At 44.8% G+C, this 26,591-nt stretch overlaps 1 protein-coding gene across 3 annotated transcripts in view; it reads left to right on the top strand.

The window, feature by feature from the left end:
• LOC135899971 (guanine nucleotide-binding protein G(q) subunit alpha) overlaps nt 1–26,591 on the top strand; it is a 79,876-nt gene that overhangs the window by 48,475 nt on the left and 4,810 nt on the right. Inside the window, exon 7 of one of the 3 annotated variants that reach the window (XR_010563755.2) lies at nt 17,920–18,058. The exons of 1 other annotated variant lie outside the window; for it this stretch is intronic. Coding sequence is in view for 1 of the 2 variants with exons in the window: in XM_065429381.2 (XP_065285453.1) it covers nt 17,402–17,509 (108 nt within the window). In the remaining variant the exon portion in view is untranslated. Of the gene's footprint in view, nt 1–17,401; nt 17,510–17,919; nt 18,059–26,591 lie in introns of all 3 variants that reach the window. One more of the 3 variants, XM_065429381.2, reaches the window with a different exon arrangement.

The raw sequence follows: 26,591 nt of genomic DNA, 5'->3' as shown, positions 1-26,591 counted from the left end.
GAAATATGAAGTGTAATAAGTAATGACACAAAAATATTTGAAGCGACAAGCATGAAAATGAGACAAATCTATATACTGCCCATGATTCCCATAGTAACTGAACAATCTCAATGCCGGCGCTCCCTTGGTAATTTTTGTAGGAAACTCCATGGTGACTGTGGATTTATGCCCACTTGTTAAGACGAGGAAAATTTCACAGTAAATGCTCCAGAAGCCACAAATGCATATGTTATTTCTGAGGAGGTAGCAAAGTAATCTTCAGATTTTTTTCGTGAACGTGCACTTTTTCACTGCATCTATGTTTGTGCAGTGTGTAACAATCCTCGCTCCTTCTGAGAAGCATGTCAGCTGCTGCTATGTGGCACCAAACTGATCTATACAGTCAAACCCACTTATAACGATTCTGGTTTTTAACAATATATCGGTTATAACAATGGAAAGCTTCCACAAACAAGATTTCACGAGATTTCACTGTGTTGATTGACAACAGAAAAATGAGTGCACTTGTAGGTACCAGCACAGATTACTCAATTCTCAGTAGTAAACTGACAAGCATTCTTAAAAAAAGTTACGTTGCCCTGGACTGGGGTGCCAGTTCGTACGACAGGCGGCCGCGCCGTCACACCGCTTGGCTTACGCACAGCTAAAGTAAAAATTTGCGGTGCTACTTTTCTCGCCACTTGTCCGGTTCTGCGCGAGTGTTGCCGCAACATAATTCTTAAGGTGGACTTCTAGGGGAATATGGCGCCATTATTGACCTCTGCCAGCAGTGCGTTACTTTCTCGACAAAGATGGCAACAGCATAAACTGACGCCATTGAATGCAGATCCACACGTGTTTCGGACGACAGCATCATGATATTGCCACGTGTGAGTGTGATGGTTCTGGTGAAGTCTTGACGAGCTACGAGATGGTGAAGCCATTGTAGAAGGCAACATTTCTCTGTTGCTTACCCAAGGTATTTGTGTAGCACGAAGCCTCGTTGTACTTTGTGATAGCCAGATAGCGGTCCTCCTTAGCAACTTTACCTTTGAGTTTTGGCACATCTTTTACTGGCATTGCCGTTGCCTGAGCCAAACCGTCAATGAACATCATTGAGTGTTTTGCTTCTGAACTGGGCACAGGCAGTTCGCTCAAATACATTGATGTAAATTCCGAGCTTATAGAAGACCAAAAGAGCGCACTGCAGGAACTCTTCAAGGAGTTTGACACATGCTTCTCTCGGTCTACTGAGGTGAGCCAAATGCTAATCGCACAGGTCCGAATAACGGCATATGACACTGCACGCATCAAGCAACAGCTCTATCGTGTCTCGCCGAAAGAATGTAAGGCAATTCAAGTCCAAGTCAAGGAGGTAATAGGTGATGGCGTCAGTCAGCTTTTGCACAGTCCACGATTCTCCCCGGTCGTTCTTGTCAATATAGAAGACTGAATTCTGTGTTTCTGTGTTGCTTATATACACCTCAGCAATGTTACCAAGAATGACGTGTACCTGTTACCACATCTCGATTTTTCTTTAGACAGCTTGCAGTGAGCTAAGTATTTTTCGGCTCTCAATCTAAGGAGGTGTTACTGGAAAAATGAGGTAAATTAACAAAACCGTGAGAAAACTGCTTTAGTCACTCCAGATGGCATTTACGAATTCAGAGTACTTCCTTTCGGCCTCTGTTCTGCATCAGCAAAGTTCCAGCGAATGATGGACACTGTTCTTGCTGGTCTGAAGTGGCAAAGCTGCCTCGTCTACCTCGACAATGTGGTTGCTTTTTCGGAGACATTTGACCAATACTTGAAACGTCTGTGGCAAGCTCTCGGAGACATCCGATTGGTTAACCTCATGCTTAAAGGGACACTAAAGGTTACTATTAAGCCAACGTGGACTGTTGAAATACCATCCCAGAAACCTCGAAACGCTTGTTTCGCGCCAAGGAGATACTTATTTTAAGAGAAAATGCGTTCTGAAGTGTCCGCGTACCTCTAGCGCAGTTCAAATCACCCGCCCTATGATCGTGGAGTACTGACATCATGGTCTCACAGTGACGTTGCGCCATCGGTGAGTAGAACGGCGTCCGCAGACGGCGCTACGGCTTTTCTGCGCAAAACGCAAACGCGCAGCCAGAAACAGAGCCAAGACAGAGCCGACAGCAGAGCGAAAGCGGAAGTATGGTGGCTAGCGGAAGGAGAAACGCGCGACCATGGGGCTCTTGCATTGCCCAGGGGGCGCTGCGAGAAAGGTGCTAAAAAGCACCCTCTGTCCTAGAATGGGTCGTACCAAGCTCGGTCGTCTGCTTCGGAGAGCACGTTCTCAATATGGACCCGCCACTTTCGGTTGTGTTGTAGCACGGCCTGCTGCGTATATTGGGCGCCGAAGATTTTTTCAGAGGTGGCACGCTGCGTAAAGGCAAGAAATTATGCAGTGCCGAATACGTGTACGCCGTTCAAGAATTAGGTGGCGAAGTTTTAGCGCGGTGTCAATCGCAAGTGAAGCGAGTCGCGTACGAAGTGGAACTACAGGTAAGGTTTGCACGCTAGCTGCTAGATTCAGGCGCACAAACACGAGGAAGTGCGTGCTATAAATGAATCCACAGCAGCGATAAGCAGACATCATGTGTACGGAACTGCTCGAGTGCACGATCGTACGTGCCGTGACAGCAGCGGTCTTTCAACATGCCCTAAACGGCGGGCCTCCTGCAATCTTTGTTGACTGCATGCCGCTAAACTGATGCAATGGATATGAGCTCGCACGTGTGTGCGAATCGCGCTGTAGCACGAGCTTGTGCACTGCTCGCTTGATGTAGCTTTTAATGACAGCGCTCGAACATCGATGTGCTGCAATCAATACTGCCTTGCTGCGCTGCCTCAACGTGCAGGCTTGAGATCAAGGACGAGCGCATTTAACTCTCTTGACCTGTGCTGCTCGTAGTGGAGTAGTCAATTGTCATCGAATGAGCCCGACCATTTGTGCTCATTTGCACACACTTCACCACTTCGCATCGGTCAAATTGTTCATTTTGGCTGTGGCCGGGTCTCGAATCGTGAATTACCAGCCATGCCTGCTGCTACGTTGGTCTGCTGTCGGCACTGTAGGTGCAAAAGACCGAAATTTCGAAGGCATATAATCAAGCAAGCTTCAAGACAGGCAAAGCAGTCAGCATGGCACGAAGTTTCACTTACTCAGCGCGACGAACTGCAGCTATGCAGCACGCCCGACGCTCCACTTGGTGAGGCCTTGAAGGAAAATGGTAGAATCTGATGTTGGGATTCAGGCCTTCTTGGTCATGGCAGCCCACGATGCAGAAGTAATGACGGTGACGCCTTTTCGAGGCTGGGCTAGGTCTCTCCGGATCGGCATCACCGATTCCTTCTGCTCCCAGCATTACGTCCCACGGCACACGAAGAGTCCGTTTTCGTTAAACTATAGCCTGCGGCGAGCTCGCAGCGTGGTCGGCGTGGTCTGTGAGAAGTGACGAGCCTTTTCGCACTCGCAACAGGGAATAAAAAAGTGCAAATCAATGCATAACTTGGCCTAGAAACGTGCTTCGCCACAGCCAGGGCTCAATACCATAGAGTTTCCTTCAAAGTAATTTTTGTAGGAAACTCTATGCTCAATACGACCCAAGCTGGTATGACCCAGATATCGTTTCCCGCACCGCCACCAGGCACTGCTACTATACCTCAAACTCCAGCGCAAGACACCCATAAGCTGGTACTTCATTCTATGACGCAAACTTCGACGCTCGTCGCAATGGACCCTGACACCGACAGATTGGCTCGCGATGGTGGGCTCAACTTCAGCGATTTGAGCACTGACGAGCGCGACCTGCTGCTGAGGGCTCGCGCTGCCGGCGTCGTTGCGTACTACGACGGCGGCCTCGACACCGGCTCTCCGGAGCGGGAAAGCAATGAGGGCTTCCCACGACATCACATGGACGTGGCATTCTCGCTGCTTGTTCCAAATGAAAGTTTCACGAGCCAGCAGAACCCTCACAGCGCGACGCGATAACGAAACTACTGAAACTCCAAAGCGTGCGTGGCGCAGAGTCGAGCGAAAACGAAACCTTTCGAACACCCATATTACTGAAGGGTAACGTCAAAATGTTATTTTTAGAGCGCAGCTCTTTGGCGTCCGTTCCTGGGTTTCGCGTCGTCGTCGGCGTTGTCGTCGGCCTCGTAACCAGCTCCGCCCCCCTTTCATCCCCCCAGCGCTAGCAGCCACCGACTGATACCGCTGGATGCCGCTGACGCCGCTAGAGAGTCAAGATAACGTGACTGCATAGAACACCGTCGCCGCCATGCAGAAAGAGGAGGAAAGGGTCCCCCCCCCCCTGTTCTTGTGTGGCGGATAGGGTGCTCTTCAGTTGCCGACGCGCCGGTTATTTCACGTAGGCCCCGGCACGTCGACGAATACGTGACCACCTTCCAACGGCTAGACCTGGTTCTTAGCGCTGCGGAAGCGAGGGTATCATATTGTTTGTGTCAGCATCGGCGGCGTTGTCCCTGAAACCAACTCCGCAGCTGGGGTTGACTCACTATCGGTGTCAGCGGCATCAGTCAGTCGCTGCTATCTCTTCCCTCCTCCCTTTATCGTGTTGTCCGCTTGCTGCGCACGCTTCTGCCCCCATCGTTTGCCGCTGGGTGTACACGCCGCCCACCTCCCCCCTCTTCCTGCGAGTCTCCGGTTGTCAAAGCGCCGGCTCGAACTTAATTCCTTTCTTCGCTCCTCCTCCAATGCAACCCCTGTGCGGTGGCAATCAGAGAGCCAGATCAGTGGCGGCGGATCTGTATATGTGCACCGCCCGAGCCGAAATTGCCGCTGCCGTTCGCCCTGTGCGGTGGCAATCAGAGAGCCAAATCGGTGGCGGCGGATCTGTATATGTGCACCGCCCGAGCCGAAATTTCCTCTGCCGTTCGCCACTGCGAAATTATCTGCCAGTTCTTTCTGAGCCATGAGCGAGACGACCGATGGAAGTCCTCCGTCTGCTGCTGCTGCTGCTAAACGAGCTGCCAGAGCAGAGGCCCAGCGCCGTCGCCGTCAGAATCCAGAGGTGCGTGCCGCCGAAGCAGAAGCTTACCGTCGCCGCCGTCGAGATGATCCAGGAGTACGCGTCGCCGAAGCAGAGGCTAAGCGCCGCCGCCGAGAAGACCCTGCTGTTCGCGCCGCCGAAGCGGAGGCTCATCGCCGCCGTCGAGAGCAACCAGCAGTAAGCGAGGCTGAATTACCGCAAAAAATTCTGTGATAGTGCATACATGTGTTGCTCGATTTCTTTGCCTCAATCTATCGAAAAGGTGAAACGGCTTATTTGCTGCGCTCAAATTTCGCATTAGGAAGTAACGTAATCGTCGGTAATTTTTTTTCTTAGAATCGAATAGACGTAGACAAGTAGCATTTTTTTCTGTTTTATAACCGAATGAAATGATATTTTTAATACGAGTAGTTGAGTATTAGTAACACAAATTATGGGGATTTCGTCATCGGGTTAATACCGGTGTGTCGCTGGGGGGTCTCAAATCGTGTCATGCATTTACCTCAATTTCTCGGTTACTAAAGCTCTGTTCGCTATTATATTGACGCCTTAGACGTTCTAGAACATTGCTCTACCACTTTAACTTGAGTTTCTGGTAACCTTTAGCGTCCCTTCAAGCCTCAGAAGTGTCACTTGGCTACAAGGAACTGATGTTTCGGGGAGACAGCGCGGAAGGCATTAGCCCTGTTCCCGAAAAAACTGCTGCTGCAGCCATGTTTCCAACGCCGACAACAAGAAAGGTGTCTTGACGCTTTCTGGGCCTTTGCACATATTAACAGCATTTTCCAAAAATGGTGGAACCGCTGACTCGCCTCACGTGGGATGTTGTATTGTTTGTCTGGACCTTAGAGCAAGAGACTGCTTTCATCGAGCTTTCACAGTGCCTGGTGCGAGTGCCAGTTCTGGCCCATTTTGATGAGGAGGCGCACACGGAAGTCCATGCCGACACCAATGAAATTGGTCTTAGTGTGGTGCTTGTACAACAGCAGGAAGGCATTGAAAGAGTGCGCCTACAAAAGTCGCACACTATCGCGTGCAAAGAGCGACTGCACCGCCACCGAGAAAGAGTGCCTTGCTGTCATGTAGACCCTGGCTAAATTTTGACCTTACTTCAACAGCTGTCATTCAAGGTTGTTGCAGATCATCACTTGTTATGCTGGCTTGAAAACCTGTGGCACCCCTCTGTATCACTGGCATGGTGGAGTCTACGCTTGCAGCGGTATGACATGACCATCGTGTACAAGTCGGGCTGCATACACGAAGACGCCAACGCACTTTCTCGTGCCCCTGTTGACACTTCCGGCCAAGACATCGAGGGTGACACTTTGTTTGGGGCTGTAAGCGTGACCGATTTGTCTACACAGCAGCGGGCAGACAATGCACTGCGACTTTTATTCGAACACCTACAAGGAAGAAACCCATGAATACCCCGGCATATTGCTCGAGGAATTGTCGTCTTTTTGTTTACAGCATGACGTCTTTTACAGGAACAACTCTGCTGCCAAGACCTGCCTTTTGGTCGTTCCAGCAGACCTTTGTGATGAAGTTTTGTTCACCTGTCATAAGGGCCTCCGTCTGGCCGTTTGGGCTTAACTCAAGCCCTTGCTAGGGTGCGTAAATCCTACTACTGGCCAAACAACTTGTCGCGTGTGTTAAACGATGTGTTCAAGCTTGCCGTGAATGGCAGCACCAAAAGTCACCAGCTAGGAAGCCTGCGAGATAGCTGAATCCGATTGACCCACTTGGCAAATGTTTCGATCAGGTCGACATAAATCTTCTGGGCCTGTTTCCAGTGTCATCTGCTGAAAACAAGTAGATAACCGTCACCACAGACTATTGAATGTGGTATGCTGAGACAAAGGCGCTGCCTCGAGGCACAGCTTCCGAGGTTGGCCAGTTTTTCATACTGAGCATAGTACCACAGCATGGTGCCTCAATCATATGTCATCACAGACCAAAGCAAAGCCTTTACAAAAGTGCAGCTCATTGAACACTTCACGATCCTACATGCTACAGCTACACGATCTGTCGAAAAGGAACTGCCTACCATCCACAGGTAAATGGCTTGACCAAATGACTGAACAAAACGATGACTGTCATGCTGTCTATGTATGTAGACGTACAGCACAAGACATGGGATGAGATATAACATTTGCATATAACACTGCTACTCAAGAAACATGTTTCACGACATTTGACGTTGTTTACAGCCATGAAGTGTAGACTATGCTAGAAGCAGTGCTACCCTGCGACAGCATTGCTCGTCTTGATCTCACCCAAGATGTCAAACTTTTCGTGCAACGTCCGGAAGAAACGCGTCACCTTGCCGAAGTGAACATAAAGAAACAACAGAGCATCAATGCATGCCGTTACAATCTTTGGCAAGCGACAAGTCGAGTTCCAACCTGGTGATCAGGTTTTGGTCTGGGCCCCGATCTGCTGAAAAGGACTGTCCGAGGAACTTTTGAGCAGCCGCTTCGGACCCTGCAGAGTTTTGCAGTGAATTAGTCAAGTTAATTACAAAGTCCTTCCTGACGGAAGCCAGCCTCCCCGATGTGAAGAACCACAATCTGAGATTGTGTACCATGTTGTGGTTAAACCGTACTGTAGCCCATGTCCTCCTCCTCGCCCGCCGGCGGGCGAGGAGGAGGACATGTTTTTTGCATTTTATGTTAGTTTTTGTTGCTTCACTCAGTGACTTGTGACTGTACCATACATCACAGTGATTGTGACTATATCCTTTGTTTTTGTCACAGGCCCTCTTGGCCTTTTCACATCAAGCCTATGTATTTTTTTTTTCTTTTTTTTTTCAAAATTTTTGGAGGAGGGGGTAATGCCACATGGTGTGGCAAACCAGGGGACTGAAGAAGAGAATGAGGTTAATCTTGGCATCACTTGCTGACGCTTCCGCTCAGTAAAGTGGTAATGCCTGGAAACTTGGTGTTACTTCAAAGGGTACATTTGACATTTTCTTAGCATCAGTGGCAGTGTGTTGCAATGTTCTACTGTCCTCCTTTGCAGAGATGCTGTGAAGCCGAGTGGTTAGTGTGAAATCCTTTGCCTGTGGTGTATGCCAGATACCTTTAGTGCCTTTGTGGCCTTTGCTGTTTGGTCATGCAGCACAGAAGCACTCATTTTGTTGCGTGCAGTTGAGCATACTTTCTCTAGTACAGCATTTTTCAGCACGTAGATGATGCCTCCGTTGGGTCAACACAGGGTCTGGCTGAATATAACGACCATCTGTTTTTCTCAAGTGTGGCCTTATTAACTCGGTGACTGTGACAGGTGCCAAACAGGATCACGTTGCTGCGAGGAACTTCATTCTCAAGATGTATCTGGATCAGAATCCTGATAAAAAGCGTATGGTTTACTCCCACTTCACAGTAGCCACAGGTCAGTTAGGATCCATGTGGCAATGTGACAGCACTGCTTGGGCTACAGGCACACAGCACTTATGCTTTTAGTTGAGGAAATGGTTGACCATTTGCAGTTTGTTAGTTTATGATTAGCTTGAAGAGTGCTCCACTACCGTATTCACTGAAATTTAGGCCGGCCTCGATTCTAAGCTGATCCCCAAAAGTCTGAAGCCAGGAGAGAGGGAAAAAACCCTCAAATGTGGGTTGAACAACAAAAGCAAGGGCAGTATTCACAAAATGAAAACTGCATTTATCAAATATCAACACCGAGCTCGTTCTACATCGCTGTCTTCCTTATCGCTGCCATCTCGTGCCTGGCGCATGCAAAAAGTGTCTCCCATTGCCCTCTCCAACCATGGGCATTTTTCTCACTGATGCTGAAGTCCCGCCCAGGTTGAACGTTTGACGATGCCTTTGTGGCTAGCACAACTTTTTGTTTGAAAGTGGCATCATAGTGACATTGCCTGTTTGGTGCCGTTATCATAATGCCATGCCGTACTCCGATATGACACAGGTCAAAATGACACGCCACTCGTGTACTTCAGTTGGCTACTGGCATGGCTAGTAGCAGCCGCGATACTGACTTTTCTAGATGGTGCTATCTATGTGCCATATTTATCTATTTCAAATAAAAACTTGCGTGTTTTCCTAAATTTTTCTAATCTGAGCTAATCCTAGAATTTCGTATATGATTATTTGTAAAAAAATAATTGTTGGCCTAGGTTTGAGTAAATACGGTACCTAGAAGCAGCATCTCTGTAGAATGTGTTGTGCATCTTCTTGAGCTTGCTAGATATTGTGTGTTGTGTAGTGACTTTACAGGATTCTTTAAAATTGTAAGATGGCAGCACACGATGCCAAGTTGCTATCAGTAGAGCAAAGGTGGCTGATGCAGTCGCGAAAAAGGAATTTAATTGAAGTTTGTGTGAAGTTGTTGTCTACTAAGCTTTGAGGAAGCAGTGTGGATGCATGAAACTGACTAGAAAGACTAGACTTTTTTGTTTTTAATTTAGAAGCTTTCCACAGATATAGGAACTGCTTGGAAAACATTTAAAAGGCTAGAAAAGCTGAGGAAAACAACCCTGGCAGAGCCACTTGATAGGTGTGTACAGGGAGCTTCTGTGCTTCTTTGGCAGACTATTTGAGAGGCAAGATAGCTGGATGCTGTTGAGGAGAGAGGCTGAACAAGGATTAATGCAAATGGTGTATTGGAGGCCATGTGTAGATGCACACACACACAGCATATTTGCTGTTTGACTTCTTTTCTCCTTGGGTCTACTTAAAAGTTCTCCTAGGCTTTCTTTCAAACCCTAGTTTGTCCATGAATGGCCTATTTTAAGGTATTTATCCACAGGCACACCATGAGAAGTAAAGGCCACGGTGTACGAATATACTGAGGTGTTGACACTGCGCCCACCGGCGCGTCCATAGTATGTTTGGCCGCGGCGGGGCGCACCCTGTAGTTCTACTGCGAGACAACAGGTGGCGCCGCGACCAGCGGGCTCAGATCAGTGGGCTGGCGCCTTGAGATTCCACTGCCCACGCTCTATTTTCGAGTTTAGTAGCGTGAGTATAACTGAAAGCGCTAAGAAAATGGTTTACATGTAATAAAGTCATGTGTGTGTCAGGCCTAATGCCTTACTGATAGGAAAGTATCTGACGTACAGCAGTTAAGGATGTCATGCGGATCGCGAAGCGCTTAAAGCCCATTTCCCAAGATGCGGTGTCGCTTGTTGCCTGTGTCAGGCCGTGGGAACGGGCGAAGAAGCACAGCGATTTCGCATCTAAGTTCTGTAGCGCAGCAGCGTGGCAGCAGCTGAAGTACACGGGTTTTTTGTCTCTTCGAAAACACGTTGGGCATGTCCGGCGCCGAGGGCACCGGCTGCACACAGCGGTACCGCTCGCTACTGTTGAATTGGCTCTTAATGGACATCATCACATTCCCACTCCTCTACACAGATAAGGCTGTCGAGTTTATGCTTCACCGCATTTACGAAGTCATTTACTGATGTGACATTGTTCGGGTTTATAAGGGCCCTGAAATCGGATATGTCTAGTAGCAGCTTCTCTCCAACTACTCTGCACTTGCCAAATTCAGGAGGCTTGAGGAGGGTGTAAATGTATAATATCTGGTACAGCTGCAAGAAAGTAGGCATTGACGGGTGGTCATTCTGGCTTCCGGCCAATCTTACCTTACCAAGGAAACATTCAATTGGATCTTTATTCATCTTGCTTGTCAAAACATATTTAAAATTGTAATCGTGCAGGAGAGCATTGCAAAGTTCTTTTGTGGATTTTGATGTGACTCTGTCCTCAGATGTGCTCTTGGCGAGGAACATGTCTTCTGTTATCAAGCCACACTGAAGTTCCTTCTCCCAGCATATTGAAGATGGTGTCACTTAGCCGCTGGCTCCAAGGCTATTTCAGAGTCCACAGGTGTCGCAGCGGGCAAAGAAGCTTGCAGGTGCTGCGTCGCACTCTTGTTGTCGACTTTCGGCTGACGTCGCTTGGGTGCTTGCCCAGGAGGTTCCCTTGTAAAAGGCTGCTTTTGAGGTCTGTCTGGCCGTGTGAGGTACTTTGGGCAATTTGGAAATAAGATGGCAACTGCGTCTTTAGACAGTGCAGGCCTCTTTTCGGCGTTAAGCAGCACTTTTCCATTGAGCTTCGCGTAATATGTCCGGGATATCACGTCCCCTGAAAAATGCTTGGCGCAGACATGGTCGATAGGTGTCAAAGTCCGGTCTGCCCTCGGAATCACACAAGCCACTGCTCCAAACGAATGTTGTCGGACGGAGCTTTGAATAGGGGCACACGCTCCGTGCAAGTCCGGTAGCGCGAATTGCAGTTCGGGACGGAACACTTTCTTCCCATTGCAAACACGTCTCAAAAATAATAAAAAAAAGAAGCGCTGCTACTTTCGTCTGCGCAATGCCCACCAGAGGTGAGCCTCTATGGCGATGAAAGCTAAACACAAGGCCATCAAACACGGGAATAAAAAAACTTGTTCAAAACACCAAGGAAGTGCAGCCGCACCAGCGAAAACTGCGAGGTAGCGCAGCACGCACGTGGCAGCTCGCCACGATTTGGGACCGCATTTCACAGCGCCCTCTACGTCGGCTGTGACCACGCCCCCTCTCCTGGCTTGCTACCCCCGAACATACTGTGGCTGCGAGCGGGCGGCGCTCTCGCAGGCTGCGAGGGGAGAGTGTCAACACCTCTCTGTATACTTCTTACACCGTGGTAAAGGCCAACAGCAGCAAAATTTCATTTTGACAAAATTGACAGTAAACAAGTAACATACTATTAAAGCTATACCAATGATAGTGCACGTTGAAAAACCCCAGGTGGTCGAAATTTCCAGAGTCCTCCACTACAGCGTGCCTCATAATCAAAGTGGTTTTGGCTCGCAAAACTCCATAATATAATTTAATTCTTTTATACTAATGGTAATTTTTTGTTTTTATTAATGACCTTTAGATAGTACCTAAGCGGACAATGTGTACACCTGGTGGTGGATATGACGCAAATCCGAGCTCATGGCCTCCGAGATTTTCAATGAGCCACTGTCACCAGCTCATCTTAGAGGCCATGTTGGGGGTTTTGGCTTGTTTGTTGTTACCGATGAATAGTAAAGGCAGCATTTCATTTTCTTCCAATTCCAGTTTTGGTACCAAAACTGTGTTTTCGTGATGCAACTACTGTAATTTTAAATATGAAATTTTGGGCAGAAACTTCTCCAAATGTATAACGTCGGAAACTAGGCTGTTGGAATTTGCTGCACTTGGCTGTTAACATAACAGGATGCCACAACAGTGAGCTCGATACAGTTTGAGGTATGGTGTGTGCTCTAAAGACAGAAGGCTGTAAAAGGGACTGTTATGACTGCCGTAGACAACATGCTGTTAGTCACGCGCAAGAGTACAATGCGAGATCTCGCATTGTGCTCTTGCGTGTGACGAACAGCATGTTATCTATGGCAGTCATAACAGGGCCTAGATTGCTTGCAGTGTGCTTTGGGTAGTGATTTTGTAGCGATGCCTTTTCCAGTGCTTTTCCTTTCCTTCTTTTTTTTTTTTGCTTTATCAATGGAATCATCCGGCTGTGAATGCTGGATGATAAGAGTGGTGTAGAATCGAGCGGAAGGCATCGCTACAAAATCCTGGTCTCTACTGGCTGCATGGCCTGCCCGATAAGCAGCAGTTCAAAGCTCATTCTCCATGTAAGGCTGTTTCCATTCAGGTTGGTTTGTACAATGCACCTCAAACCAAGAGAATTTTTAAGAAATGTTAACAGTAGGTAGCTAGTTAGTAACTGTGGGGAAAACTTCCACAGAGTGAATTGGCTGGAAATAGCATGGCTCATAGAAATGCCACTGCCTTACTCAGACACGGACAACATTAGCCAGCAGAACAGCCAGACAAGCTATAGTGTGGTGCAATCGGACACATTCCACTTTTGAATGCTGGTTTGTAGTACACTTGCAATTACGTCGGGACAGTGAAAGCCAGTAGTGTAACACAGTAATGTCACCATTGTGTTATGGCAGTAGTAAGTATCATAACAGATAAATCACAAACAATTTCTTGAATACAGCTGGTATTTGGACCAGGGCACATTCAACCCTATTGTTTAGTCTTCCATCAGGACATTGGTAAACTGCATGCATTCAAAGGCTGCATTACCTTGCAGTGCAACCATCCAGCCTGTGCTGTGGTGCCCAAGACAGATGTACCACATTTACTCTTCTTTCTGGAAAAAAAAGTTGCTAAATGCATATTAGAGGACAAAAATCAGGCTCTGCGAGCCACATCCCATTATAGCTAGCATTGAACCTGTCACAGATGCAGTGTTTTGTGCATGTGAAAAAACACTGCTTGTATTGTGAAGGCTACACAGTTAGCGCATGAAGCTCTCTTACTTCCAGCTAATGGAATCGTGACTTGTGTTTCAATAGGAAAAGCTGATGTGTGTGGTGCCACTGCAGCACATAAGAACAAAGTGTCACATTGACATGATTAGTGCACTGCACAAGCATCAAACCTGGTTGCTATCCAGGCAGTAGTAGTAAATGTCAACAATTAATTGTTACTATGCCATGGTTGTTAGGGAGCCCAGCCAAGGCAGGTTTGTGGATTTTAATGTGTGTGGCTTACGTAGTTGATTAGCAAGCAAGTCGTGATGTATGTGCCTTTTTTTTTACAACGACAAGCTTTCCTTACTAATGAAACAGGTATGATTTGGATGCCGCGACTTGCCACATTTGCACATGACTTGCTTATGCAAGTAATTACAGTAAAAAAACAGTCATGACTAACAAGGCAACTGAAGCCAGAGGTGCAGAGTGAAGCACCTCCAATTCACACGAAAAAGAGTGTGGACGGAACTTAAGCGCGATTCTTCAGATTTTTGTAAAACAGCTGAGTTACGTCAGTGCACAACAGTGGGTGAGAGCAAAGTGAGGGGAAGCATTAGACAGTATTGTGATATCTGTGCCTAGCTGCAAGGGAGTTCATTGAGAGCAGGTGCTGTAGTGCTTGGCCTTACAGGGACGTAAGGGAGGCTTTCTGCTAGTTATTTCTTCTGGGTTCTAGCAAAAAAGCCATCAGTTTTGTCCATTCTTTCCTTGTGCCCTACATTTTAGGTTGATTGCTAGAAACAAGTGGGCGTATATGTACACATTCTTTGTACATGTTCAACATGGGAGGGAGCATGATATTAATGAGCCAGTCAGCCTTCGCAAGTCAACCTCCTATGATGCTATTCTCTCCCTGCTTTCACTCGCCAAACATGCACATCATGCTTTAAATCCTGGGAACAGCATGCCATACATTACTTGCTTTGTGGTAGGTTTGAGTATGACAGGCCACCGGTGTTTCCACTGCTTTTTCCAGCTCGTGCGGCGCATGCGAGACCTTTAGTTTTTGGCCTCGGTACTTGATAACATTGTTACCATTGCAGTGGCAATTCTAAGTGTTTGCATGATTATCTGCACAATTTTCAAATGGTGCAGCAGACAATTATGACAATGAACCCAGCACAGCCTAGAATTGACCAATTGCCATCACGTGCTTGGGTGCTTTTAAATTATCTCTTTTTTATTACTGTTTTTATGACTAGTCTTCAAGATTGTCACATGACATTCTTTCCTAAAGTTTAGCTTTCCTCCATGATGCTCACCGAGGAAATGCATATGAGAAGCTCCTGCTTTCTTCCCTACTGCATACCTGCCAGCTCTCCCAAATTTGGTGTAAATTTTATTAATTGAGACCTGGGGAGGCGTTCTATAAAAATCCACCGTCAGAAGAAGACAGGTGCTCCCAGCCAATCGGCTCTTCAGCACCAGACGAAAAGGATATGTCCACTAGATAGACATTTGCTAAATACCTGCCCCTCCCCCCCCCCCCAATTCCCCTGTTGTAAAATTTTATGAATGTTTCCTAAAGTTATGCGAAAAGTAAATTCAGGTTGTAAGAAAGTTTCACTTGTTGGTATCCGACAAGTGAAAGGCCTTCTGATGGTGAAAGGGCACCAGACGGGTCTCCGCGTTGAGCAAGATTATTGGGAAAAATTCCTGGAACAGACGAAATCAGCAATAGCTGAATCATGGAAAAAGTAATTGCGATCTAAAACCACTGTATTGCTTGACGGACTGCTTGTCGGTTACTGTGATTTCAAGTTCGATGCTGCTTGTTTCCTGCATTTAAAAATAAATCATCGGTAAAAAACTGTGTGCTTGGGACAAACATAGAACATGTGCTATTGTCCCCTTCCAGTGTAGTGTGCTTAAGATTTTTGAGTTGCTGTTCACAGGCTGGCAGGTATGCTTCTGGGGGGTGCCTTTTTTTGGTAAGGCCATTGTATGCTTGCTGTTGGCATGTGGGGAAAATACGAGTGTCTGGAGGAAGGGATGGTTTTGCCTTTGCTGCTCGTTTGTCCTCAGCCCTTGTGCAACCAGTGTTAAACATAATTTTCTTGCTTGATCTTGGCAGCATAGCAGAATGTTGGTTTTGATACCTGTTGCTGCTGGCAACCTTGATGAAATCTATGCACTTTTGCCTTGTTTAACATGTACTAGCATGCTTGAATGACACATGAATGGGATGCATCAAAGTGGCACAGCTGTTCAAGTTTAGTTAGTTAAAACTGCAATGTGCATTTGTAGCACAGCTGGACTTTATAAATATACTCTAGCTCCAGAACTACCTGTGAATGATTCGCACTGATTTCACAGATTGGGGGAATGTGGAAATGGAAGCATGCTCACTAGTTCTCTTGTGCTCACGATACAGTCTTATTGCATTAGTGTGCAATTAGTCGCAAGCTGTGGATATCTCCAAATCTCCATGGATTTTTTGTCTAGATTTGCTTCTTTAGTCATTTCTTTTTTTACAGAATAGTTTGTGTGTGCATGAATGCGATTGTGATAACTTGACATGCCTTGTTGCTCTTGCTTGTACAGTCAGTCAGGTCTGTTGGTCTGCTAAACAACTTATATGTTGATTTGTAACAGCTTCCTGAATTACATTAAAACTTCTCACAGCTGGCATTGCTTTTGCATTAGTGAAAAAGTATGCAGCACTATATATTCATGTTAGAGACTAGTATTCCTTAGTGGTGTTCGTTTTAACTTAGCAACATTGAAAATAAGTTACAACAACAAAAGCTTCAAGTGTGGAGTACAAAACTTGGCACTGTGCTTGCATTTCACTAGCAGTGCCATGAACTTAGTATGCCTGATGTTGCTTAGGTGTCTGCTGACGGTGAGTAGAATTTCGTTCGGTGTGTAGAATTCCTGTGCAACTGCAAGTAGTGCATTGGAACTGCGTCTTATTTGTTTTCTATATAAAGTTGCTCTTGCTTGCTTTCAAGTTAAGAAAGGACAGTGTACTGGATGCACACCACATCGTAAGCAACAAAGGACAAGCACCATGGTGTAGGAAAGAGCTAGCAAAGAGCACGAGGTATCTGTGCTACTTTTTGGGAGTACTCGGGTCACTGAGCACGTGGCTTGACACACTGCCCATGCTTACAACTGAGCCAAGCGCTCTTTTTCGACAGTTGCAACAATGTGGAGAAATGCTGCATTCTTGGTAGTTTCAAGCAGCTGCTGACAAGTGGTCACAATATCCCAACATGAATCATGGCATTTCTATGAAAGCTCTCATTAGAAAGGTGTCTAGCTGATTTCAGAGTGTGAAGTGGGGTTCAAGTCGTGCCTTTCCTGAGTGTTTGAGTGGTTTTTAGAACACCCTTTCTTTCGACAGTTATTGAGTTGCACAGGAGCTTTACCTTGATGAAACCCTTGCAGGAGCTTGTTTAGCTAAGGCGTGCCCTGTGGCCTGGGAGTTCACTGTGGGAACTGTACAATGCTGTCCTATGCTGTTTAGTAGCTGTGAACTTCACTTTGTGTGTGGTGGTGCACAGGGCCAGGTGACTATTAGGCGATCAAGGTGTCCAGAGTTAGTGCTTATGCCATTGCTGTCCATGTTCTGTGTGCTTTGTTAGTAGTGGTGACAAGCCCCATTCTTGGGTTATTGTTGTTACAGCAATCGCTTTTACAAAGAACAAGCAAACATGCCTTACTTTTCACTTGATTACTTGCACTGTTGTGCTGTTTATCTTGCCACACATTCTCTCTGCTGAGGGCTGCTTAACTGTGTACTAGTAGGTTTTAAAGCTTGGCTTTCAGAAGTGTCTTAAATTATTACGTTGCTTTGTTACAAAGTAGTCTTGTTTTTTTTTTTTCTCATTATAAGTATCTAACGTACAGTAGGTAGCTGATTGCTGCAGTCTCAAGTAATTTTTAACAACTAGTGCTTGTGGTCTGTAAACGGCTGTATGCTCATTCTTTGTGACACTTTTGCAAACATGTAGTTGCTCCTTGCTGGCAACCCCCCCTTCCCCTCTGGTTCATTTACCTGCTGATCTTCATGTAGACGTTGCTTTATTTGTTTGCTCTTGTAGGACCAAAGAAAGATGCCATTCATGCTAGGGAGTTCATCCTTAAAATGTTTGTGGACCTCAACCCGGACAGTGAAAAAATCATCTATTCTCATTTCACATGCGCAACAGGTAGGAGCGTGTGGCAGCCTTGTTGGCCTGTGCGTTGCTGCTGCTGTCTGGTGCTGTTTTTTGGTGGAGGCCTGCATGGGCAACTCACCGTAACTCTTCTCCACTGCTCCCAGAATGCTGCGTTGGTGGTCCTCGGCATGTTTGCACCTCACTGCAGCACTGTTGCCAAGCTTGCATTTCCTGTGACCATTTGCTTTTCTTGAGTTAGATTCAATTCTTCACTCCTTTGAACAGCCTCACTCTTTGACTGTTGTGCCCTTTGACTGCAGCCCGTTTTCTGGTTTGTACTTTACAGTGTTTTAATGTCTCCTGGCTTTGTTGGCCTCACTTTCTGTCACCCTGTGCGTGATGTTTATTTCTTTCTTTCCCTCCTTTCTTTTCTTCCCTCTTGCATGCCTTGCGGGCGTAAGACACGGAGAACATTCGGATGGTGTTCTGTGCTGTCAAGGACACCATTATGCAGAACAACCTTAAAGAGTACAACTTTGCCTGATGCTTTCATTCTCAGTCCTGCATTCCTTTTGAGCCGCATGCCTTGGGTTTGAATGGGTTTGTGTGACTTGCCACTTTTCTCCTTATTTTCACATTTTGGAAAGTTCTACCAGTGCCTCGTGTTCATTTTGAATCACATTCAACATTCCTGCAAGATATTGGTTCTCATGTGCATCCATCTCGGTAAACACTCTTTAGAAAAATACAGTTCGGGGGCACCTTGCTGTTTTGAATTATGCAAATGCTTGAAGAGCATTAAGACCTCACTCATACATTTACATTTTAAATAGATGCAAGTGCCCATGACGTCTTGGGCACAAGTTTTTGTCTTGCTGGAACGGTGAATGGCTTCTGTTGTGAATTGCAAATGTCTTAACTGGAGTGCATTGCAATCTTTTCCTGAGAACATTATTGTAGAATAGTTTATTGTGAACTTGGTTCGTTTAGACTAAGTGATTTTATGAATTACGCATAAATGAAGGATTACTACTTGCTTCTAGAATTTTGTCTCTAGCTCTAACTGATAGTCACACACCCTCCATGGTGATATTGGGCTGTGCTGCTTTCACTGTAAATAAGGTTTGTTACCTTTTCTGGTGAACTACCATATCTTTTTTCGGTTATAAGGTTGTCACAATTATAAAGCGATATACAGTTAACGGATCATTCACTCAGTGGCATGTGCCTGAAATACTGAAAACTAGGAAGTAAAGAAGAGAGAGGGAGAAAACAAAAAGTTTCACTGTGGTGAAAAAGTGTCCAGATTTTGCAAGCTGCCAGGAAAGCTTGTGCATGCGATGTTGTGGGCTTTTGTTTGCGGGCTAACAGGGCAGCTTATTTTCAAAGGCCATTGTCCTGCCATCCCTATAAACATAGGAAAGTACAGTCAGAGCATGCATTAAATTTTTATCTTCTGGCAACTTGGAGAACTTTACCGCTTTCAACGAGCAGAACGATAACAGGATCACAACTTTGGTTGCGGGGCACTTGTCTCACTTCATTGCAGATTGTGTCTGCACAGACAGAGTAAGGGTGGAGTTTGCTAATGATTCTCTGTGACAAAAACTTGTAAAAGAATACAACTAGGTCGCCTGAGACCCTGTTGCTATTTGTTATGTAATCAAGAAACATTGGATGTCTGCTACACGTAAGGCCTGTGCGCAATTATGCAGCTCACCAGCGATTATTTCGCTTGCCTTGTTGGTTTGGTTGGAGACTACTAGGTTCGCTAGACTATGGACTAGGCCAGCAGTGCCATCTCATTACCTTTAGCGTTGAGGATGCACCTGCAGTGTAGGAAAACAAAAACTTGGTTCCTTCTGCTCATAGCGGTGTCAGAGTTCTCATGTCGTCTGTAGGTGTAGTTCAAAAGTTAGAGCAACATGTTGCGGGGTGTTTAAAATTGCAGTCATTGTATATATATAGGGAGGTGGCATCGCAATGATTTACGAAAAATTGTTTGGTGACTGACTCAGTTTGGTTCATTTCTAATCTGACTTGGAAACTTCATAACATCAACACATCCTAGGTTCGCCACTTTGTGCCATGTCCTGCAACTGCTGTACACCACTCAAGGCGACACTTTGTTCCCCCAATGGCTCGTCGAAAATAACAATCGACAGCATTCATTTTGCGTTGGTTTGATGGCAAATACTGCCTCATTTGCCAAAGTTTTTTAGTTGCTACAATTTGTACTGCCGTGTAAAATTTGGATCACCGGAAATATGGTGCTGCTGATGCCATATTGTCACATAGTAATAGTGACAAACCACACAGTATCAAAACTGTGAGTCTCAAGTTTAACCTTTTATTGGGTGAGCTCGTGACCAGAAAGACAAGTGACACTAAAAGCATAACTATAGTGGCGAGCACAGTAGTTGTTTGCCGATAGGACCTACAGGTCAAACGTGTTATACATTCCAGCATAATTGCTGGTGCTCATGTACATTCCAAAAAGTACGCCACCATTTGCTTTGTGTGCACAGTGATTACACAAAGATTATTTTCCTATAGAATTGGCAACAACATTCAAGAAAGTTCTAATAGAGAATAGAAGGATGATAGAAGAAGTTCTAGCGATACCTTTGTAATATTTATTAGCCTGTGGAAAATTGTCACTGGAAAAACAATGTACACGCCATTATCGAAACAGTAACTGACTCTATCAGCCTCATATATGAGGCTTTGAGGCATGGTTTTGAGGCTTAGGGCTCTGGGGAATAAACTTTGCATTATATTGGAACAAATACGGCAGATTGATCCAAGTTGCACATTGCATTTGTGACCTCGTTTCATGTTTATAGTAGTGGGGATGCTCTGCAGTGACCTCTGTAGGGAATGCCTTGTTGTATTTGGAGCATTTTTGTGGCCAGCATGTCATGTGTATTAGCTACTATGCAAAGCATGGCATCATTAAAGAATGTCCCTTAAAGTGATTGTATCAAAGATACATGCTACACCAGGCTCCACAGTATGTCAGCCGTGACCTTAGTTAGGTACAAACTGGACTCAGTCTAGTTAACGTCCCTGCCTTTCCTTCCTCCCTTCTGTCTCTTTCTCTACCATATATTGGTTTGCTTCGTGATTTCATTCCATTCTCGTCGGGGTGCAGGACCACTGAACCTGGTGATGATAGCATCACGGGCTTGCAAGGCATTGGTGAATGTAATCATTGTTATTTAGTCACCGTGTTGCAGTTAAACCCTGCAATTATGAAAGCACTGTTAAAAGTAGGGGAGGAAAAAAAAAAAAGATGTCTTTGAGAGGAACTCAGTTGTGTGAAATGAATGGTCCAAATTTGGAAATGCACAGATAGCCTACAACTGCAAATATTTCGTTATTACTCTGCTGAAACATTCTTTGGAGTGACTTGAGGACTGTATTTTTGCTACTCAGAAAGCACTCCATTGCCCTGTTATCATCGATAGCTTGGAATCAACAGTTCTTGTACATACTGTAAATTCCATTCTCCTCTCCTTGAGCATCAGAGTGCACAAAATCTCGGTCCTTGATGTCACCAGTCTTGCCTACTCTGCTGACAAAGGCTTCATTGGTTAACTACCCATGGACAAGCATCTATGCACATGGAAATTTTTAGGCTGAGTCCATTCAGAACTGGGCTGTCGTGACTGCAAAGTGCGTTCTATGAATTGGTCAGCGATGATGGCACTTTACCAGTGGCACTGGTCCTGTTGATGCATCTTTGTACGTGCTCTATCCAGCAACGTTGCATTCTAAAGTACTGCCCATGTCATCCATGTCTGCACGTGCACAACTAAACAGCACAATCACAAGTGATAGTGAGAAATGACGTAAATGCTGATTGGCAAGTGTTTTATTTCAAAAGAACAGCAACTGTTTTACCCTCAGAAAATTATGGACATGTACAGCAACCTGGATGTAAAGAAAATAACATCAAAACATTAAAGGCATGGGTTGCATTATTGACATTAGTTGTCATGTAGTACATTTGGCGGTTTGCTGAAACGTGCTTGGCTGAGCTGGTCTTTAGCAGCGGCTGTGCTAGGTGAGGCATGCGCCGTTGTTCAATGGGGGGTGTTCTTCAGGAGACAAAACCACACCGCCCTTTCCATTCCAGATTGGGCCCATTTTTCCATCTTGCTATTGACAATTGGCAGTTTATTATTCTTCAAATACAATGAATGGCAAAGAGAGAATACACAGACGAGGGTCCCAAAGTCAGACTGCAACAGAACCCTCGGTTAATAATAACAATGGAAATACATATGAAAGATGAGCAAGCTGAGTAAAAGTAACAAACACAATCGCGAAATATGCAACATAGAAAAATTAAATAAACAAAAACAATTGTCAGTATACAAGCCTATTGTGCATAAAAAAGCTGTCAATACATACAAATGGCAAATGGAGTGTAATGAATGATGTAAACTTAGTTATACATGTAAAAAAAGCTTAAGGGCAAGACTAAATGCATGAACACATGAAGGTTTAATGCTGTTGGGTAAACCATTCCACAATTTATAGCAGCGAAGGATGATGTCATATTTCCATAGTTAGAATGAACCATAGGCAGTAGAAAATTTGAGTTATGTGCAAACCTGGTATTACTATTATTGATGAGGTACTGGAATCAATGACTTCATATGAAAGCTGTTTAGCAAGTAATTTATAAAACATACTTATTAGATGATAGTTGAAGAAGTTTGTTACAATGTTATTTTCACGAAGTAATGGAGTAGCACTCATGAAAAACTTGCTTTTAGTAATAATGCGTATTGCTTGGTTTTGAAAGTGCTGAATAGACGAGATATGACAGTAATATGTTTCCCCAGGAAACAATGCCGTAATTAATGTGACTGTGAATGAAAGCAAAGTATAATGCTAATATGCGTCTTTGGAGAAATATGCTCTTGATTTGATTAATGTTCTCATGCCAAAGGTACACTTTTGCTTAATGAAGGCAATGTGTTGAGAGAACTTTAGGTTAGAATCTAATTTGATATCCAAAAATCATACACAGTCGAAGATGGGAATGTGATAACCATCTAGAGTTATCTCAGGCAAGCCAGGTAGTATTCTTTGGCTAGATTGGAAAATCATGGCAAGTTTTGGTAGGATGTATAATTAAATGATTGAAAAAATAGCAGGGTGCAACAATATGTTCAAGGTCATTGTTTACTTTAAGGATTAAGGTTGTTAAAGATTTGTCACACAATGAGATAGTAATATAATCTGTGTAATAGTGCACAATGTGCAGATTTAGGACACGTGGGTAAATCATTAATATAAACAGAGCCTTGTGGTACACCTTGGTTAATAACTTTAGCATCAGAATAAGCACCTCCAGAAAAACTCTTTGTTCTCTATCATGCAGGTAACTTTTTAGGAGTTTTAGTACTGGACCAGTTATTCCCAGGGCTTCTAGCTTAGTAAAAAGTATGTTATGTATAATCGTATCAAAAGCTTTAGTGAAGTCCAAAAATACCGAATCAATGAAGTTACCCATATAATCGAGTGACGAATGTAGTCAGCTAGGGATATTAAAGCTAACGTAGTTGAACTGCCAGCACAAAAAACAAATTGAGAAGATTGCAACAAATCAAATTTTTTAAAGTAAATATTTAGGTACTTACAGGGATGATGAAATTTATTACATTACATAAATTACATTGATGGTAAAATTTTGACAATTTTTGTATATGTCCGAATAGGCCAAAATTCATTCCTGTTTTAGAGAAATTTGACTTGGGTGAGTTAGGATCACAATTAAATCCAGATGACAAGACCTATGGGGAGGTGGGGGGGGGGGGGGGAATATATTACGTGGCGCTGTTTTTTTCCTGTGTTTGTCCTGCTTTGCCTTGTTCATTTTCACTCTTCTGGTGGAGTTCACATTGTGCAGTGCAAGAACACACAGGTCACTCGAACTTTCACGACATGCTGGCTGCATGTTCCGATGATTGTACTCCATTTCATACATAGCAGGCAGTGCTGTGAAAGCTAGAGATACTTCTCTCACTGTTTGCATCTGTGACCAAAAATATTGCTTTACATGTGATAGAAAGATAGTTAACCTCAAATTATTCGGACAGCGATGATTCGGACATCCTCAATTATTCAGACCACCCCACTGCACCGCCAGTGGCCCCATAGACTTGGTGCGTAAGGATGACCAATATTTCAGACACCTTGCAGCTCATCGCATGGCAATTACGACTCTGCTTGCATGACCGTGAGCTAATATGGCTACCGAGTCAAGCAGAAATGGCTATATTTTCGTTTTGAGATATTACCAACGTTGTCGTCAGCCATGTCGTTGGTGCACCGCGAAACCGAAACTAGTAAAGCTTAGTCAATTAAGTAATAGCCAATGAGAATTTGGTGCATGCATTGACTGTACTTTCATCTATCTGTAGTGACATAATGATAATGGTCGAGATACAGGCTGAGATAGTGTAGCGCCGCCTTCCGCTCCATTCTGTGCCGCTCTTGTCATGTACTGTCTATGGCCGGCTAATTCTATTGATAGTGTGTGCGGAGCGTAGCACTGACCAATGATGAAGTGCAAAAAAGCATGAAACGGAGTAGCATAAAAGACATTGCTAGAAAATCATGGCCACTGTATGTCTAGGACAAAAGCAAGCATATGCATGCGCAGCAGCTTGCGTTGACGAACTTGGATGCATTCTTGAACTATCACTCTTAAAAGATACTTTCGTTTTTGCTATATTTCTCATGACTAGCACTGTACCCATCAGTGGGCAGCAGTGCCTCCACACAATGATAAGATAGCATGCTTGGCACTGTGCCAAGAATGCCACTACTCGTAGAAGCCATTGTATCTGGCACTAGTCACACCAGAGATAGGGTGCTTGACACTGGATTAACAATGCTGGTGCTCCTAGATGCAGATGTGTCTTGCACTATAGTTGCACTAAATTGAAGGTATTTCTGAAAGTGACAATTCTAGAATATGACACACCACATTTGACCACTTGTGGAACGCTCATTTATTTTTGGGCGAATTCGGTATTTCAGACTCCTGCTTATTCAAACATCCTGGTGGTCCCCATTGGGTCTGAATTACTAGTCACCGACTGTTCAGTGTAACATAAGTCTTCTAATTTTACTTCACCGAATATAACATATATATTCCATATTAAAGGCATTAGAGATGTAAACTTATTTACCACCATATTACCGTATTTACTCGCATAATGATCGCACTTTTTTTGTCAGAAAAATTGAAGCAAATTCAGGGGTGCGATCATTACGCGGGTTAAATTTCCCGGGACCGGGGAAAAAAATTTTTTTTTCGTCTGCGTTTGCTGCGGGATGCGAGATTGCGGGTGCGGGACACCAAAACAAAAATGGCGGCTAGCGGAGCGAGCCGAACGCGCCGAACGCGATTTTTTTTTTCTTCTCGTGAGTACATTACGTGCATTGAAACAGTTTCTTCCGTATTAGTGATGAATAATATCGTTAATATCGGCAAGTTTGCGGCAATAACGTAGCCATGTCCACTTTGAGGGGACAGAAATAGGTGGGCGCGCTTAGCTGCCAGTGACAGAAACACATGACGGGCATGCTGCGGAAACTGCGGCATCTGTCTTCACTACTTTCCGCTAAGGGTGGGCGAATATCTTAGCTGTGTTACAAGCGTCGGCGTATGAATAGGGTACACTTTTAACGTATCAGAGTAAACGTGGCTACTATCATTGCCGCGCGCGATTTGTTGCATGCTCACGAGTGCAAAAGCAGATGAAAAGAATCGAAATGCGCCTTTATTGTTTTGGTTGACATCAGCCATTATAAAGCCAAACCATAATAAAGGCAAGTTTGTTTGTACCTCATTTTGTCATGGAAGTGCGGAAAGTGATGAAAGTAATGAAATGAGGCATCTACTTAAGAATGTTTAGTGCGTGGAGGCCGCTTGGCTTGTCTTGGAAGAGTCGTTCGCGTAGCATTCGACAGGTGGTAAGCGCGATCATTATTCGCTAGACTTAGCACACGACATATCGCTGCGGCAAGTTCGGGGTGCGATCATTACGCGGGAAATAAGAAAACTCGAATTTTGACGACAAATTTTAGGGGTGCTATCATTACGCGAGTGCGATCATTATGCGAGTAAATACGGTAGTGTAGTAGCATGTTTCTGTGACCAGCTGCCATAACGCATCACTTGCACTCGCAACTGAAATATGGTGCATCGCCTACTAGAAGCTGAAGTATGCACAAGAAATATGTGATTTGGCATAAAGTTGCATCCACAATTTCTAAGATATGAAGTAGCTCACACTGCGAGAAACACAGATTGAGACTTGTATGATCGAACTACTTGCATAGTTTCCGCAGCATTGCCTGCCATCTATGAAACAAAGCATATTACGCTGGAAACATGGGCATCAATGTTTTGGAGCAGTTGCCAGTTTTAACCAATATGTTGCTAGGGAACTGGACTGGAAAACTTTATTGTGGTCCGGCAACCATTTAGGTTTTTAAATTTTATGCTTTTTTGATGCCAGGTTGTGAAGTCTTCAAGCACGAGTGCTTGGCATAGCAAATCCTGTTAGTGTAGTGCAGAGGATGGCTGCTGTCTGAGCATATTAGTTTCATTTCAGTGTATGAGAATCGTGTTACGTTGGTCATCTCTGTGGGAATTGGCTTTTGCGTTAGCCGTCACATTGGTCAGTGTATGAGCACACAAGAGTTATGTCTTGTGTCTTTGTACCACTGGAACTGTGGCCAGTTTGGATTAGATTCACCCAGTGGCATGTGATTGTAGCCATGAAAGCCTCTGATCTTCCTTTTGTTCATGAGGCATGATCAAAAGTTGTAGGTGGAAAGTCTATATTTATACAACTTATGGAACAACACTGGACTCTGAGGTAGTTACACAAACAAGAAACATGTTTTTGATTGACCTCTTTGAAAATATTTACACTTTTGCGTAATGTAGTATTTAGCATGAGACCTCATTGGGATGGCATAGTTCCCACTGGCTTCAAAAACCTGCGCTTATTAAAGGTAATATTCTTGAACATAACCAATTCAGAATGTGCTCCCTGCCATGACCAGTGCTTCTTAGCTAACTGTTTACACATGCTGC

Source organism: Dermacentor albipictus, chromosome 4, assembly GCF_038994185.2.
Source record: "Dermacentor albipictus isolate Rhodes 1998 colony chromosome 4, USDA_Dalb.pri_finalv2, whole genome shotgun sequence".
NCBI classification, from domain to species: Eukaryota; Metazoa; Arthropoda; class Arachnida; order Ixodida; family Ixodidae; genus Dermacentor; species Dermacentor albipictus.
The sequence above is the reverse complement of the archived record's forward strand: the minus strand, read 5'-3'. Positions and strand labels throughout refer to the sequence as shown.